The sequence below is a fragment of the Petromyzon marinus genome, chromosome 15, assembly GCF_048934315.1.
Source record: "Petromyzon marinus isolate PM22_M1 ecotype Great Lakes invasive population chromosome 15, UKy_Petmar_22M1.pri1.0, whole genome shotgun sequence".
In the NCBI taxonomy this organism is placed as follows: domain Eukaryota; kingdom Metazoa; phylum Chordata; class Hyperoartia; order Petromyzontiformes; family Petromyzontidae; genus Petromyzon; species Petromyzon marinus.
Genome location: NC_133681.1, coordinates 12,075,494 through 12,093,960, shown reverse-complemented (window position 1 = coordinate 12,093,960; position 18,467 = coordinate 12,075,494). Strand labels below are relative to the sequence as shown.

The 18,467-nt window shown below is 42.4% G+C and overlaps 1 protein-coding gene across 3 annotated transcripts in view; it reads right to left on the bottom strand.

Annotated features, from left to right (window-relative positions):
• Window positions 1–1,665: 1,665 nt before the first annotated feature.
• Window positions 1,666–18,467, bottom strand: part of LOC116942666 (zinc finger protein 40) — a 107,679-nt gene continuing 90,877 nt past the window's right edge. For 2 of the 3 annotated variants that reach the window (XM_032954855.2, XM_032954856.2), the window contains exons 6-7: window positions 17,228–17,335; window positions 1,666–13,471 (exon numbers count right to left, since the gene is read on the bottom strand). In XM_032954855.2, the coding sequence (XP_032810746.2) occupies window positions 12,717–13,471; window positions 17,228–17,335 (863 nt within the window). In that variant the 3' untranslated portion in view covers window positions 1,666–12,716. The remainder of the gene's footprint in view (window positions 13,472–17,227; window positions 17,336–18,467) is intronic. The other variant, XM_032954859.2, reaches the window with a different exon arrangement.

Sequence of the window (18,467 nt, the reverse complement as noted above, 5' to 3'; positions counted from 1 at the left end):
ATTTAAAGCTTTCGTGACTGCAGTAATTCATATTCTTAGCTCTTTCGGATAAGTCACTATGAAGGGAAGCAATAAAATAATTAAATATATATAAAACAATACAAATTCTCACGACGTTTCGACCATAACACAAACGGTCATCATCATCAGGTGAGAATTGTTATTGTTTTATATATATTGTATTATTTTATTGTTTCCCTTCAACGTGACTTTACCGAAATAGCTAAGAATATGAGGTTTTTTATTAATTAGAACACCATCTTTTCAGAGGTCACTCACAACAACCACACCTCGTGGCAATGTCACGAGCCGCCGCCACTGGTTACATTTCAAATTTAGATTTAGACGCGTTAAATTGTACATCCTTTGTTGAGATCCGTTGCGTCTCAATATATTTAATTATTTCTTTTGTGGCCGATTGAATACAACACCATAATTGAAATTGCCCTTTATTTTGTTGATTAAATCAATGCGAGTTAATTGAAAAAAAGTCACCACAACCAACAACTGACAATGCAGCAACACAATAATAATAAAGACGATTTATAACGGGCACATATTTCGTTAATCGGACGCGGAGTCAGAGCTCGGCTCCTAGTATGTCAACCTGAACAAGTGAGAACCTTCAGCTACTTCTTGAAGGCGAATGATGCTTGGATCCTGTACATGTGCAGTGGGAGAGAGTTGCATATGAGATATGCTCAGTTGTCAATTCTTTACTGTGATCAATTTTTTGTTTTACACTTGCGAGTACTCTTCAAATGTGTGCTGTAACATTGACAAATTATGGCACGGAGTTTTATTCCCCCCCACGGGGTCCTTATAAGGGATAACGTCAATTAGTATGGCAAAGTCCTGGAGACAGGAAAGAACTGTAAATGAAAACTGGAACGTACTCCTCACCTTAGTGGGGTTCCTCCAGGAACTCCAGTTTCATTCCCCACACACACAATTGGTCGCGAAATCCTACGTGTTAAACTGACACACACACAATTGGTCGCGAAAGCCTACGTGTTAAACTGACACACACACAATTGGTCGCGAAAGCCTACGTGTTAAACTGACACACACACAATTGGTCGCGAAAGCCTACGTTTTAAACTGACACACACACAATTGGTCGCGAAAGCCTACGTGTTAAACTGACACACACACAATTGGTCGCGAAAGCCTACGTGTTAAACTGACACACACACAATTGGTCGCGAAAGCCTACGTGTTAAACTGGCACACACACAATTGGTCGCGAAAGCCTACGTGTTAAACTGACACACACAATTGGTCGCGAAAGCCTACGTGTTAAACTGACACACACACAATTGGTCGCGAAAGCCTACGTGTTAAACTGACACACACACAATTGGTCGCGAAAGCCTACGTGTTTAACTGGCACGCAATTGGTTGGGAAAGCCTACGTGTTAAACTGACACACACACAATTGGTCGCGAAATCCTGCGTGTTAAACTGGCACGCAATTTGTCGCGAAAGCCTACGTGTTAAACTGACACACAAACAATTTGTCGCGAAAGCCTACGTGTTAAACTAACACACAATTGGTCGAGAAAGCCTACGTGTTAAACTGACACACACACAATTGGTCGCGAAAGCCTACGTGTTAAACTGACACACACAAACCTGCAAAACCAATTTCCCAAACAGCGAGTCTTGAAATTGAAGCTGAAAAGCTTTATTTTGTAGATAAATCATTGTACACTATAATTACTATTGCAACAGAGAAAGACTGCGGATCACAAACCCTCAAAGTTGAGGATGAGCCAAATCAATAACGGTAATCGTTGTACATTAATGATTTAACAATATAGGATGCAGTGAAGAAGAAAACAAGTTATTGCCTGAAACTTTTCGTTTTGGAAAAATCATTGAACAATTTGTGTGGAAACCTTAAAATAGGCCACAAAGTGTGGATATGTTCTCATTTGTACGAGAATCGCACATACGCCGAGCCTTTACTTCCAAGGAAATTACCATACACTGTCGGCATTTTACGCATTGTTTATCAATATGCTATCAGAGAACATGAATACATAGCTAAATGATCAGCACAGTGGCCACTAAACTCGTCTGTGTAGTCAACAGTTTGATTACTGTTCCTGCCCACGGTTAGGGTTCTGTTTAGATTGCTTGTATAAGTGTGCATTCTCGTGTACGATTCTGTGATGTAATTTACAATAACAGCATTGTATGCCTGAATAAATGTCACAATCCCAAACGTTCAAAAAGAATTGCCACAACTGAAATATACAATTACGTTAGACTCTCGATTATCCACGTGCGGTTTATCTAAATTGCGGATTAACAATGCGCACCTGAGATTTTGGACAACAGAATAATAACTCATGGATTTGCCCTTGAGCCCAAATTAATAATAATAATCTAAAACATTAATTCGTTGTTATTCTTGGAAATATTTGCGACAAGGCACCTGCTTAAAACCGAGCAAATAAGTGTTCCCGTTAATCCGAAATCCACGTGAATGGCGTGGCTCTGCGATCTACTTCGAAGGCGGCAGTCGTCTGCGTGGGAGCAGGAAAGTGTTATCACTGAGCACGCGCATCATCGATCGGGTTGATCGTTCGTGTTCCGCAGAAAACGGATATTTTTTGATGATCCACAATTTTGAATTATCCGCAGCCGTCCTGCCCGTCATGAGCGTGGATAATCGAGAGTCTACTGTTTGTCTCTTTCATTACCACTGCCGAATCATCCCAAACGTGTCCGATACAAATCGTGTTGTGAAAACGAAGAAGGGTGGAGCTCGGTTAGTGTTTGGAAGATCACATGGCTTTCCAGAGGCTTGGGGGGCTGTAAGGTGGCCAAGAAAAGGTAGTGCTGAATGTCACCCCTGAGTATGCATGCGCTTTCTCCAGGTTCTCTGGCTTCCTCTGACATGGCAAACGTTAATGTAATTGTCTTCTTTGGTTCTTTCGGTAAAGTCACGTAGAATGAGAATAAAATATTTTATTTTATAATGACTTTACCGAAAGAACCAAAGAAGATGAATCCTTGCAATCACGAAAGCTTTAAATCGAAAGTTAATGTAATTGGTCAAACATTCCAATACAGGATCCCTTGAAACAAATCTTGAAGCTCTAATGGATAAATAAGATGATTATTTTTTTGAATTTTCACAATTCACAAATGTGTTTCTTTTTAAATAAAATAACTATTAATAGTTTCATATTCTTTGGTTATTGCGGTAAAGTCACGTAGATAGAAAAAATAATAATAAAAGTAAATAAAATAAATGTTTTCATTATCATTTGTAATTTATTTACTTGTATTCTTTTTTTCTATCTACGTGACTTTACCGAAATAACCAAAGAATGCGAATTTCTGCAGTCACAAACGTTTTAAGTCAAAATATTAATAGGTTCTCATCAGGTTAAACAAGCGCAAAACAAAACGTATAACTTGAAGCGACTTCAAAAATAAACTTATAAGGAGCTTTTTCTTGTTGGAAAACACATTTTATTAAATCCATACAAAATATGGCTAAGTGCAACATTGTGTTGTAGGGGAGAGGAAACAAAGTACGATACACGGTTTGCAAACGGGACGCCAACTCTACAGGCACAATAATAACGCCATGAGTGGCATTAATTCCTCAATCTTACACTTCAATCAGGCACATTATACACGTACCCTGAGCAATAAGAGCTAGGAACGTGACCCAACAACATCTCTGTACAGTAATAGTTACTTATTTAAGCAGAAAAGCCACAACAATTCTGACGACTTTCTCAGGAGGGTCCTGTGTTTGCTGTATTTGGCCAACACCAACGACTCTGTCTATATCTTGATTTAAAGCTTTCGTGACTGCAGTGATTCATATTCTTGGTTCTTTCGGTAAAGTCACGTTGAAGGGAAACAATAAAATAATAAAATATATAAAACATATTTTATGTTATGTTTTATATAAAATAAATTGTATACAGTGTCTCATATTCTTGGAAAGAACCAAGAATATTAGACACTGTCTATCTTATAATCTATGGGAGCAAACCAGAGAATCCGCAGGAAACGCGTGCAGAACAGGGAGTGGAGAACATACATACATACACGCACAAGGGGTGCCTCAATCAGGAATCGAACCCAGGCGGCTTCTTGTTGTGAGGCACGTCTATTACCACCGCGCCACCAATGCTTTCCAATCAAACGACACCACAGGATTCTACATTCATACACCTTGTGCATGGAAACATGGACTCCTCTACTTACGAACGAATTAGGTTCCAGAGGTCTGTTCGTAAGTCGATTTGTTTGTCCAACTTTACTCCTGTCGATTCCAAAGATGTTGTACGGCATGTACACAAAACACGGGGAATGGATTTAAAAGTTGTATAATCTGCTGTAGATGCCACTCGGTTTTTTTATGTTTCGCAGATGGAGATGCTAATTCCTTTTGGTGTTCGTGTTTCCTCTCAACTCTCTTGAAAAACTCGGTCCGAGCAGGCAACTGGACAACGAACAGGTTTGCATCTCTGAAAGCTCGTAAGTCGAATGTTCGTAAGTCGAGGGGTCCCTGTGCAACAAGTACACTGATGGGGAGAAGGAATCAAACATTTACATGCCAACAACACAACTGGAAAGTGTGCTCGTTACACAGATTCACGATAATGAATTTCATCAAAAGTGCTCACCCAAAAAAGCTCGAATGCCCACACGATACCAATTTAGAGTAGCATCATTGTATTTTGCATGGATTGGTTTTATGAAGAATTTTTAAAAATTTGTAAAGCGCTGGGTGTTGTCCGCCTCGAAATAAATAAGTTAATAAACGTAACGAAGGCCGCAAACATTTTCTACATCACCAAATACTTACATAACACGAATCCCACTCAGTGATTCAATAATATTGCTATTTTACAGGATCGCGATTAAATTTAAGAATCAATCAATAGTGTCTCACTTCTTGCATTTCGTTTGTACTGTATTGTTTTTTTCTGTTTCATTGGGTACAGTGTTCCATCTATTAAAAGACAAACATAACATTTACAAATCGTGGAAATTGTCGATTATCGCACCCGATTTTAAGCATGTATAGTGAGTGTAATAATATAGCGTAACTGATAAAGCGATGCACTACAGCATGTTTTTTTGCTAGAAAGGTGTACGGCAATAAGCTACCAGTCTATAAAGTCACTGTTTTGCATTTTAATTTTAAGATGATAACCAACCTTTTTCATTTGCGTAATGCAGCAATGCAGAAATGTCAAGGGATGAATGCTATTTAACATTGGTTATTGCAAACAATACTGATTTGAAAGTCATCCATTTTTAAATAATGTTGCTTAGCAAACAAAAACAAATTGTACTTCCAAATATAAATGCTAATTTCTGGATACCATATTGGTGCAACTTATGACGAATTGTATCAAGAATAATTGCCATATATTTAGCTCCCCTTTCACACATGCTACCTGCCCTGTGCACCAGTTTGGCCAAACCATTCCTGAATGGCGAGTGGGCTTTGACTGTAAATGGGTTAAGTGTTAGTGCAATCAGATAACCCGTGAACTCAGTAAATCTCTTGATATACAGAAATAGCCAATGACCACTTTTTGTCTTCCTTAGTACACTCATTGCTGTTTCTGATGACGTTACGAAATCAATTTGGTCTGTGTCTTCATTCAGACCGGTTAATTACGTGTCAGTCAGTAATTATTTGATCTTTGGAGGGTCGTTGTAGTCATCGTCGCGCTTGATGACGTGTCCACTCAGAGTCATCATTGATAAAAAAGAAAATAAAACACATTTTGTTGAAGAAGAATCAACACTGGCAACATCACATTAACCGCAGCTCCAACAGCACAAGCGTGCCTTTTACACGCTTTTATTTAACTCACTGTCTGTTGTTGTATCCTCAAATCTTGTAACTCAATTTTAACCCACTTCCCAATGTTGTATCGACTGCAAACTTGGTATACTAATGTCAAACTGATGACAACACTATATTCTATCATAAAAAATATATTTGTAGGTATTCTTTTTTATATGTTATGTTTCGGCTTGGGTTTAATTGTCCACGCTCAACTTGACGTTGGCTTTAAATCACCACGGGTACCCCTTACGTTGTGGCCAAGCTTCGGGGCCACTTCCTGGAGCCGTGGAGTTCTGCCATTACTCGCACGGTACATTTAATTAACGCGTGTTTTTAAAAAAGTATTTTTTTTAAATATTACTTTTTACTGGGATGCACGCCCTGCTTGCCTGCTGAACCCGACGGCTTCGATGTTAAAACCACAATCCAACACCTGGCCTGACCCGCAAAAACAAACACAGAACCACACTTCCAATCCACACCAGGGATATGAAGCAAGACCCCAGGTGCACATGGCTAACATTAAATACCATCGTTCCGGCATTGGGCGTTAATCAACGTGGAAACCCGGAGCCGATGCCCTGCGGGCGTGGTCGTGAAAGCCTCCAGCGTGCCCACCCGCCGGGGAAGATGACTCGTTAGAACCAAAGAGTAAAGATGACTCGTTAGAACCCAAAGAGTAAAGATGACTCGTTACCCGGGGCTCCACGCGAACTGGGCATGCCAGGGGTCCATCTGCCGCGGCGCGGTCACGATTCAATTCAAGGATTCCCCCCTTAATTGTTGTCGAAAAACCTTTGTGCTGTACTCGTTTGTGCTGTCTGTCTGTCTGGCACGTTCCTTTCACCGTGAAGGTACACGGGCACGTAATTTACATGACCTCTGATGAGCACGGTTGGCTACGTACGGTGCGAAAGAAGTTCAACATCTAATTTGTCTAAATATATATAAAGATAACTGTTTCTCGGACGCTCCATTCAACGCAAGTATTGTGAGAATACGATTACATTTGTAATGGAAGAATCCATGAGTTGCTACATTGTCTAAAAGTAACTGCACTGCTATCCTCTACTCACCGAGTCTGTGCGTGGGGCTGAAGCTTGGTGAGAGACGCTGGCTCCATTACTCAAGATTCAGGCCCTGGTAGAGTGAGGCCACGTTCCTATCAGGATTCACATGCCTTGTGACCTGGCTTCGTTTAAAGACTATGAACAATTGAGCAGAGGCCATAATTGCAGATCAAAATGAGACATTTTCACTCGCTATCAGATTGAAATATTTAGCAACTAACCTAAATTTGACAAAATCGGAAAACACAATATCTGCAGTGCAATGTGGTTGGAAGCTGGGGGGGGGGGGGGGGTCGTGACTAAAAGTGTATCATTAGGAAGCCAAAATATGTAAATTCGACAGCAGGGTTTAGAAGCGAGCTTTCACACAACCGCGACTGTCCTCACACTTCGTGCCCGACATTCGATGGTTGCCCAAATGGCACGAGAATTTGAGAGGGCTCACCAAAGTCCCATAACAACTCAATCTTCAGAAACCAATATTCACACTGCAGTGGCTCACCCACAGTATCGACCGTGAGGTACAAAAGTCATGACAATTATTAGCTGTGCGTCACGGTGTTTTTTTTTACAGATGCTAATTTCACGCTGGCATGCAAGGTGTGAAAATGTCCGGTTCGAGAATGAGATTCCTCAATAAAACAGCAGTAGTGGCATTGATTTGAGGACAGCTGAAGGTCAATGCTATTGGTGTAACAATGCAGCGATTCATCAATTATTGTGAATTCTTATAGCTCAGGAAACGTGCATCGGATCTTGTGCGTAAGAATGCGTTTAATTCTTTGTAAAAGTGTGTAATGCATTCACGTGACCTTTTAAGCCACCAGAGGTCTCTACAAGTTATCACAATGCAAAACAAATCTATTGTTGAATCTAATCAACGGCCCTGAATCGCAAGAATGTATTTAATAGATCGTGACACCCTTACAATTTAAGTGGGCCGCACTGCAAAATACCATTCTTGTACTCTGCAAACACACACTGACCCTCCAGTCATCAGCAGGAAAGAAAACTCAATATGGGTTTTATGTTAAATTCGTCCGAATAATTATTCAGTACGAGACATGAATAGCATTATCTGCGGTGATAAATACTCATTGGAGTTGTACACGAACGATAGCAAGTAATTGGCTGTGTCGGGCTTAACGACACATTTATATTTACGCGATCTAATTAAAAAAACACCTCTAGCATGAACAATAGAAAGGTTACAAACGGGACAGAACCCATTCGGTCCATTCAACTTGTTCGGATGTCAGTAGCAGATCGATTCTACAGTCTCATCGAGGCGCTTATTTTAGAGTTCCGGTAAATCTGCCTCCACAGCTCCTTACCGATTTGGTGCTATTTAGGAACGTATAAATTTATCAGCATATACATAATAAACAAGCTCTTCCTCAATCAAGTGGGCGAAGGCCCCCCCCCCTCCCCCATGCCTTGTTAGTCGTTTGGGTTATGCATCCATACTTCACCAAGCTGGTCAGCATGGGTTGGTGAAGGGGAGCTCATTATTGTTTCAGATATCACTCACCAAGGACGTAGGGAATGACAAGCAATGGAACTCGGGTGGCTGTCAATGACTATAAATAATTGTATTTGCCCAAAAAAATGGCAATCGCGAATATACTCAAAGAGTCCCAATGTTTCGGTTCAACTTTTAATGCAAAATTACTCATCTAAATCAGAGACCGATATTGTTACGTCTGTTGCATGCTGTTGCGATTAAATTGTTTTATTTTACAAAAGTATTGAGCACTATACTGCCACCGTGTGGATGGTTGCTGTGGACTTGTTGCCTCAAGCATGGCTATCGGTTATTTGTTAAAAAAAAATAAGTGGCTACATTTTTCCTCATTAAAAGAACAATCAAGGGCACATTTTTTATTTTGTTTACTTTAACATCAATTATTATTTTTATTTATTACTGCTGCTGTTACATTCTTACTGGTGGATGCTGTAAATCACAGTACCCCATTATTGCTGTTAAAACTCCCACGAGTGCTTTGGAACTCCTCAATGAAAACCGTCCACTTTTTGTCTCAAAAAGCCAGTTTCGTTGTTGTTCCATCTTGTGTTTGTTCCCAACAGGACGTACACTGCGTATACAATGGTATCATCCATTATGTAAAAAAAAACCACACAATTAGACAAAAAGTTTGAACTGATGTGGTTGAAATATTCACATTGTCTTCTTAAGCAAATTTTGAACAGCACGTAACAGAATCGTTGAAAAAAAAACTACTCATAATAAAGGTTACTTGGGTTAGGTCGCGTAAATATAAATTCGTCGTTAAACCCGCCACCACCCGGGGCACGGACAATAAGTAAGGTTTACAACGTAAACAAAACGTGCCAATTAGTTGCTACTTCAGCACACCGGCGTATTGGAGAGTAAACCCACAACATTTAGAATTTGAGTACGGCGACGTTTAGCTGGTGATTACATCCAGCTTCATCGGGCGATTTTCCAGAATTGTGAAAAGATCTTTCCGTTTCCGGTGGGTTAACGGCACATTTAAACTTACGCGATCTAATCCCAAAAAAAACCTTCATTATGAATATTGGTCGCGAAACCCTACGTGGTTAAACCACAACAACTACACCCAAGATGTTGGACAACATCTGGGTCTCCCTCAAAATCTAATCACACAGCGCCGCCAATGCTATGGCGGGACATGCGGCAGTTTAAGAGGGCAGAAAACGGGCAGCACAACAGGAGATTGGGATTTTGTTGCGATTCTACCATGGATCTTAGTTAAGCCGGAGTCATGATGAACTCAAGCATCGCCGATCCCCAGCCGGTCAGAATGGAAAATCTGGCCAATTTCAGCTGGTCAAATCTGCCACTGAATTGCATTGCCCATGTCGAGTAGCATGTGACCGACTCGTGTCCATCCCAATTCCAACGTGCCGTTTCAGGCAAAATCGAAGGTACCTTTGGGACTTAAACAAGCTGGATATGGGTCCTTACCCGCACCCATGTCAACGCAGAGCAGCTACACGCACAGCCCAGGCTCCGTATACATGTAAGAAACACATCGTGCTGCCAAGCGTGCGCTTGTGTATACATTTATTGAGCTAGCCAATGCTAATAAATGTTATTATTCATTCATGGATGACACCTGAATGGACACCGTGCATTTTTTTGGAAGCTTGTGGTCTCCAGAGCAGCCGAGGGCACGGCTTTTCACATTAGGCAACAGTTTTGACCAGTGATAATGCAATCGGTGTGCCAGCATCGTGTTTAGTCTGCCGCATAAACGGGGCTTCTGCAGTGCGCTGGACATGCTTCCTCTGCTGCGCATCAGGAAAACAAGCTGGCCACATCCTATGCAGAACGTTTGCACGCTTGTGTTCGGATGCTTAATATTTAAGTGCTCTTTGTTGGTACTAAACGGAGAACAGCAAAACAAAAAAACCGTAGAAAACACTGACAATTTACCATAGAGTAAGACGTGGAACGAGACAACACAATGTCTGTTAAAGTTGTTGCGACGGCAAACAAAGGGAAAACACAGCAGCCTCTCGTCATGGCCATTCCAGTTCTTTCCACAACCTCTACACATAAGCCAAATACTGGTCACGCAGCCTCAGCATGCCGTTTGTTTAGTAAGGTTGCCACGATATTGTAATATTACGACATATTGAAAGATGCCCGATAATCGAAATTGTTCGTTTCGCACAATAGCCTCATATTGTGCTTTGCTCACTTTCATACTATGTTTGAAATAAAGTTTTGCTGGCTGGCTGGCTGGCGCGGGGAAGCGTGTGTGCGAGGTGGGTGACGTCACTGCGCTCATCTGCGTGGTGTCGTGATGTCATCAGCTGCATCCCACGAAGTTGAACCAGGTTCTTGAATGTCTCCCCCTCACACGGCCGTGTATCCCACGCAAATGCACAGGATATGCTATCACACAATATTAGATAGAAAAGTTTTTTTTTTTCTGGCTGGCTGGCTGGAAATAGGGACGGATGGTCAGATGTGGCCTGCTAGTATGTTAACAAACTTATTTTGTCCCCAACAAAATGTTTATAAAATAACAATAATTAAAGTTCACAATTGCTAACAAAATATCTAAAATAAATAGCTGTTGCCCATTTAATTTGCGCTTTGCAAAATGTTTTCTGGATAAATTGACAGCAGTGGATATATAACAGCATGTGCAATATAAGCATGATAAGGTGTAAAGATGTAAAGTTTAGAAAGACTTCTGGAAGTCTCATTCTCAACTGTGGCCGAATAATTTTTAAGCAATCTACAAATCATATTTTATGTACATCGACGCACAACATCGTGATGAAAAATAACGTGAATCACAATTACAAAGTGAAGGGGGGGCAACTGACACCGTGATAATTTTCACATCGTGAAATTTAATATCATATCATGAAACATTATATCGCGGCAACCCAAGTGTGTAAGTGCATCACTGTTTGGTTGGGTGTCAATTAAGGACAGTATCAAAGTAGAGAGAGAGAGATAAAGGTAATAACATGGATTATTGCTTTTAAATTGATGTAAATTGTTTAAGTTGAAGTAACGCCAGTGAGACAGAGTGAAAATTGGTCTGGGTTTTAGCAAAGCTACGCTTTTGAAGGCGAAAATGTGTTGACGTACATCTCTTTGCTCAACGCTGGATAATGAAAGTGAATATTTGGCTTCATTTGTTGCAGCTCTCTTCCACTCGCGTGAAAATAATTCTCGGACACTTTTCTCGTAAAAATTAACATGAAGTAATTGCATTTAGACGAAAATGTATCCTCGTACACAAAACAATAACCGTAATAACAACCGAAGGTCAAATGTCACATTAAAATTGTGAATATAAACAAGAGCAACAAAATGTACAATGTTTAATGTTACATTTGTAGTAAATATTAAACAGGTTGTCATGTATTTGATTATAAAACATTTGATCGAGCTGTTTTAAGAGCAGTAATCACGACAATGGTTGCAAACAGTACTTAAGTTAATATTGCTGATTGTTTCCCTGAACGTGTGAGGTTTGTTCCCTCAAGTTCACCTAGGGGACCACAAAGAAATATTATTCGGATCTAAGGCACTTAATGTGTTTTTTTCTCGCAATCACATTTTGAGGATGCGCATTGAAGAAATTGTTGTACCACCAATTAACGTCGTATTTGCGCAATTTCAGGTGAGGAGTGAGGTTTACGAAAATTGCCTAATTTGAAAAGCCAGCGGGCAGCAAAGCCTCATGCTGGGATGCTGGGGAATAAACCCATAAATAATCAAATAGTAGATTTACTCCAAATTGGTGTCTCCAGGATAGAGCCCCTCTCAACACAATCACATGTCGTGTTAAAAGACAGGTTGCCAAAGAAAACACATGGTATATTTTCAACTTTGACACTCGTTCAATTAAACGTAAATTCCTGATGTTTTTTTGTGCATCCATTGTGCCTGGGGCCAGAACTATTATTTTTAACTCGTAAAACGTGATAACTTTATGAGATGTTGGGTAACTGCCAAACCAAAATTAAAACGACCCTCGCCGCAATTGTCATACTGGGTATAGCAATCTGTATAATTTAACAGTAAATAACATTCTGGAGAAAAAAAAAAACACCCATACAAGTCATATGTACATATAACTTTTCAGTAAAAAAATCGCATTTAAAAACAAGGTGCTGAAAAGGAGATAAAAAAAAAGCATTAAAGGGGGCAATACCAAAAAACAAGGGAAAAACAAAGTATGTACACACGCCAAAAAAAAAAAAATGCAATTAACTTAATTCAGTGGTGCCAGAGAACCGAATAGATTTCTCATCTTCACCCCGATGACCTAAACACCCGTGGGCTCATTAGCTCTGGTCAGAGTGACAGCCACACCATGTCCGTTGTGCGAGATCCGGCACTCCCGCGCCGCGTCCTGCCCCTGGCTGTCCACCGCGGCACGGCCGCTTGCACCGCTGGCCTCTGCTGGCACGAGCAGGTCTGGGATTTGTCCAGGAATTAGGGGCAGGGCCTTCACCGTGGAAATCTTGGTAGCGAGCGGGAGGGACATGACAGGCAAGCAGCGCAGGGACGTGATGCCACTGCTACTCACGAAGCCGACGAAACCTCCTCCGCCGGCCAAGGTGCATTCTGGGACAGTGGGAAGCAGGGCGGCACTGGTCGGCGCGAGCAGCTGCAAGCTTCCTCCGCCGCAACCGGCACCGCCGCTGCCCACCTGCAGCATGGGCAGCAAGGTCCTCTCTGCCTGAAGCTGCGAGTGCAGGGGGAGGTGACTGAAGAGGCTTGGGGAGCGAGGGGAGCTGGCGGTGGCCATGGCTTCGGGTCTTCCTGCGCCACGTTCGCGGTGCGCGTCTTCGGTCCCGTTCGGGCTCTTGGCCGCGGGGCACTCACTGGGGGACCTGGAGCCTGTCGAGCGTGGTGGCTTGTCGGACGGGTGCCGCTCAGCTGCCGAGCCCTGGGACGCGGACGCTACCGGAAGGATCTCGGTCGAGTCGATGCTGCCCTCCTCCTCCTCGTCTTCATCGTCACTATCGTTGTCATCCTCAGAATCGTCGCCGCCTTTCTCTCCCTCGGCGTACCCGCCTGCAATGACAACATAGCCTGTTGATTGGGAGGAGTGAGCAGCTCTCTCGAAGTTCGAGGGCAGCAAAGACAAGGACACACATTTGCGCTTGTTTTCATTGTTCACGCGAATGCATCGCGCAAGTGTAACTGCTTTTAAGGCAAACAAAAAAAGCCGATTTTTTTTCTCCCCATTTTTAGCTCCTCAAGGCAGCTGGGCCTAAAACCACATTGTGAGATGATCTCTTACGTGTTAACTCTTGCCTTCAACTGGAAAAGATCATGAACAACCCACTGCGCTGTTCGCTCTTTTCCAGAGGCAACTTGGCCACAGGTTGCCTCTGGAAAGTAGCAGCCAAATAATGAGTTTCTAAATGTGGAGGGGAAAAACCATGCAACCACCACAAACAGAACTTGCAAGCAATGGCAGATCCAGAATTTTCAGGAAGGGGGGGGGGGGCAACCCCTCCAGCAATGAAAAATGATAGGAGTTGTTAGTAAGTAAGACCTTAAATTTTAATTTAAAGCTTTCGTGACTGCAGTAATTCATATTCTTAGCTCTTTCGGTAAAATCACGTTGAAGGGAAACAATAAAATAATAAAATATATAAAACAATAAAAATTCTCACGACGTTTCGACCATAACACAAACGGTCGTCATCAGGTGTGTCGGTTTGCATTAATTAATTTATTTTTTAACGGTGTATTCATTTATTTTAAAAAAACGTCAGCGCCACGCGCAGCGATTTGGCAGTTTGTTTAGCAGGACTAGTCCATCTATATTCTGAAAAGAGGAGGGGGGAAACGAAAAATTAATGTGTGCTGTCTGAATGCCACTGTAAGCATGAACAATCCATTAAGACCTGAAATGGTTAATCAAATCTTTCCAATGATTGCTAAGCCAGAATCCATCTTCTCGGTTGAAATTGTCTCTGTGCTTGTATATGTGGATAGCCTCATGAACGAATCTCTCATCGTAGCCAGATGGCTTACAAGGAACCTCTGTCTTGGAAAAGTCAATGTCATGTGAGCCTACTGAATTATAACAATAATCTGCCACGGCCGAGGTGTTGGTCCTACCGTGAACTCAAGCACGTACACCAAGCTCTTAAGGCTAATGGTTACTCCGACTATACAATCCGCAAAGCTATCACTCAAACCATGAAGAAGAACCCTCCTGAGGAGCCTTTCAAAACCATCACTTTACCCTACATTGAGGGGATCACAAAAAAGATCTCCAAAATCTTGAATAAACACAAGATCCAGGTCCGTTTCAACACATTACATAAAATCCGTGATCTGGTTCCATCTGTAAAAGATGTGATTCCGGACATACAGTACCCTGGTGTCTACAAACTAAGTTGCCTCTGTGGTAGTAGTTACATTGGAGAAACCAAACGCCATGTCTTGGACCGCATTCGTGAACACAAAGCAGACCTTAAACACGGTAGGACCAACACCTCGGCCGTGGCAGATCATTGTTATAATTCAGTAGGCTCACATGACATTGACTTTTCCAAGACAGAGGTTCTTTGCAAGCCATCTGGCTACCATGAGAGATTCGTTCATGAGGCTATCCACATATACAAGCACAGAGACAATTTCAACCGAGAAGATAGATTCTGGCTTAGCAATCATTGGAAAGATTTGATTAACCATTTCAGGTCTTAATTGATTGTTCACGCTTACAGTGGCTTTCAGGCAGCATACATTAATTTTTCGTCTCCCCCCTCCTCTTTCAGAACATAGATGGACTAGTCCTTCTAAATAAACTGCCAAATCGCTGCGCGTGGTGCTGACGGTTTTTTAAAATAAATAAATACACCGTTCTGGAAATAAATAAATTAATGCAAACCGACACACCTGATGACGACCGTTTGTGTTATGGTCGAAACGTCGTGAGAATTTTTATTGTTTTATATATATTTTATTATTTTATTGTTTCCCTTCAACGTGACTTTACCGAAAGAGCTAAGAATATAAGTAAGGCCTTGTCCTTTGCTTTTTACGCGACGCGTGTGCGGCGATGGCGCTGCCGTCGATCGAGGGTTGAATTCGAACCGTGTGTGATCGGCATCGCGCTCGCTGAAGGTGTATGCCTTCAGGGAAGTAGCAAACTGTATATGCAACTACGCACAATTCTGTGAGTCACTTATAACTACTCTTTGGTTCTTTCGGTAAAGTCACGTAGAACATAAAATAATAATAGAATACGACGTCTCGGTAGCGAGACACACACGCTCTGTGTGTCTTTGTGTGTGTCTCTCTCTGCATGTGTGTCTGCCGATGCTGTTCCCGTGTCTGTGTTTTATCAGTCATTCTTACCTGATGATGGCTGCTTGCGTTGTAACCGAAACTTCGTATTCTATTATTATTTGATTTTATTTTCTACGTGACTTCACCGAAAGAACCAAAGAGTAATTCCTGCAGTCACGAAAGCTTTTAATCTAGTTTCACTTATAACTGCTTTGCCGTTACTTATTGCCAATTATGGACTATCATCTCATCGAGTCCCTGGCACGTAATAATATGCGACACAGTACCAGTGGGGGTCGCAAAATGCCGATTTATTACTAATAAACCCCAGTGATCCGATCGAAATGAGGGATTTCGATCGGATCATTGGGGGGGGGGGGCACGTGCCACCCCACCCCCCCCCCACTGGCTCCGCCAGTGCTTGCAAACCCACGAATATAACATCTCGCTACTGTGGTGCAAAGATCTGCGTGTAACGCATCCACTAGACTGCGCTAAATTGTGTGTGTTTTTTGTTTCCAGCAAAAGTTGAAATATTCACTCCGTGGCCATTTGCTGAAAAAGTGTTCCGAGCAGGGCACTGCTTTTGCATCTGCAATAACAACATTAGTCCAAGGGGGGGCAGTACTGCACCGAAATAGTGACAAAAATAGTGACATTCAATTACTAAAGCTTTCGTGACTGCAAGAATTCATATTCTTGGGTCTTTCGGTAAAGTCACGAAGATAGGTTCAAACAAAATAACAAAAAAAATAAAAAAACTACGATGTTTCGTGTTGCAATCAAAACGTCGTGGTTTTTTTTTGTTATTTTCTTTTAACATATCCACGTGACTTCACCGAAAGACCCAAGAATATACATTCAATTGATGTACACAACCAGGCATGACGTCCATTGGTTTACTTACAAGCTCTTTTTGTTGCATGACCTTATAGTGAACATTTAACATTTTATTACACAAAAGGGATCAGCAATAATTGATCATCTGTAAGTAAATATACATTATGCCAGGACAGTCTTCCAGACCCGACCACTGGAACAGTGCACAGTAAGTTGGGATGAGTTTTTCATTTGTTCAGATTGTTTTTTACTATAGCTCGAAAAACCGTAACTTTTTATGGAATTCTGACTGATACCATCATTGTGACGTCACTTCGTGCAACGTCACATTTTTGGACAAATCCTATATTTATTTATGGGATCATATCAAATTTCGTATCAAGGTCCCGGATTTTCAGATATATTTTTGCGTATTATTCCACATCTCGAGTGTAGGATAGTTGAGGGCCCATTCATAGGGTTCAAGTTTCCATAAAAAAAGATCATCCTTCTAAAATGTAAAAGGTCAAGAAACTGTAAATATTCAAAGACAAATTGGCCACAAAAGCCCCAGCAGTTATTTCCTGATATGTTTGAGACTTGGGAGAGAGATAAGAGATTGTAAATTATCTTTTGTCACTCAAATAAATTTCACGCGGATTTTCGTCAAGCAATTCCGTCCCACAAACAGACAGCACTTACTGGCGTCACAGTCATCGTCCGCCTCGTCCAGGGAGGTGCATGGTGTCACTCCTGTGTCCACGCACTTTTTGCTGTGAGTCTTGGACTTCACGTGTTTGGTGAGATTCCCTGACACAGAAAAGGAGTGGTGAATTAGCCACACGACACCCTTAAACACGCGCACACACACACACACTATCTACGTAACGCAACAAAGACAGAGATGGACTTAACAGACTCTTGGGGCAAGTGATGTTAGTGAGCACCTAAGAAGGTCGGCACGGCACAAGAGGGGGTTGTGAGGTGGCCAGCACCACGCCTGAACACTTTTGCCTCCCTAGTGCCAATGCTGTTACACACCGCGCAAGGTACTCATTTGAGGCCGAGTCGACGTAGAACTTGTAGAGATAACCGTCACTGGTGTTGGCCATGAGCGGGAATCAAACTCGAGTCGTCGGGTTCATAGCACAGCGCGCCAAGCCGCTACACCATCCTCAAACATGCACACACACACACTTTCTAGATAACACATGCGCGCGCACGCACACATGGAATCATACAGACAAAATACAAAGATCCCATGTATAGCCATGACAGACTGTCGGGGTTAAGCCACTGTTAGCGAGCACCTATTAAGACTGGCATTGCACACAGAATATGGCGGAATGGTCAGCGCCGCACACCCAGCCACCTTTGTCTCACACTGCACTTGGCACTCATTTAAGGCAAGGTACACGTGGGAGACCCTGTACAGGTTATTTTCATAGCAGAATACTGACCTCGGGCCACAGCATAATTAGCACTTTTCATTGCACCACCATTTCACCCCGCCGCTATCACCACCCCCCCCCCATCTCGGGAGGGGATCGGCATCCCATTCCCCCTTGCACCCTGCACAGGATTTTGGAGCAGGTGCTGCTGCTTTGCAAGCAACCCATCACGGCTGGAACGCTCCACGAAGGGGTGGTGCGAATGTAGGTCAGGGCTCTCATAAAAGTGCTGTCCCTACGGCGCGTTCATGCTGCCAAGCTGTGGTGCAGGGTGGAAGTGCAGGGCTGTACAGTCCAGCGCTGATAAGGCGTGCAGGGCACGCGGTGCAGCGTGTTTGGGAGCAGACATCCGTACCCTGTTTTGAGTCTGTTCGCACGTGCAACTCGGCTCCCCCTTGAGAAACAGGCTTGCGCAGTCTCAAGGGCCTCTCTCGCACGGAGACGTCTCTCTCGCTCGTGCTCTCTCGCTCCCTCCGGGTCCCCGAGCTCAC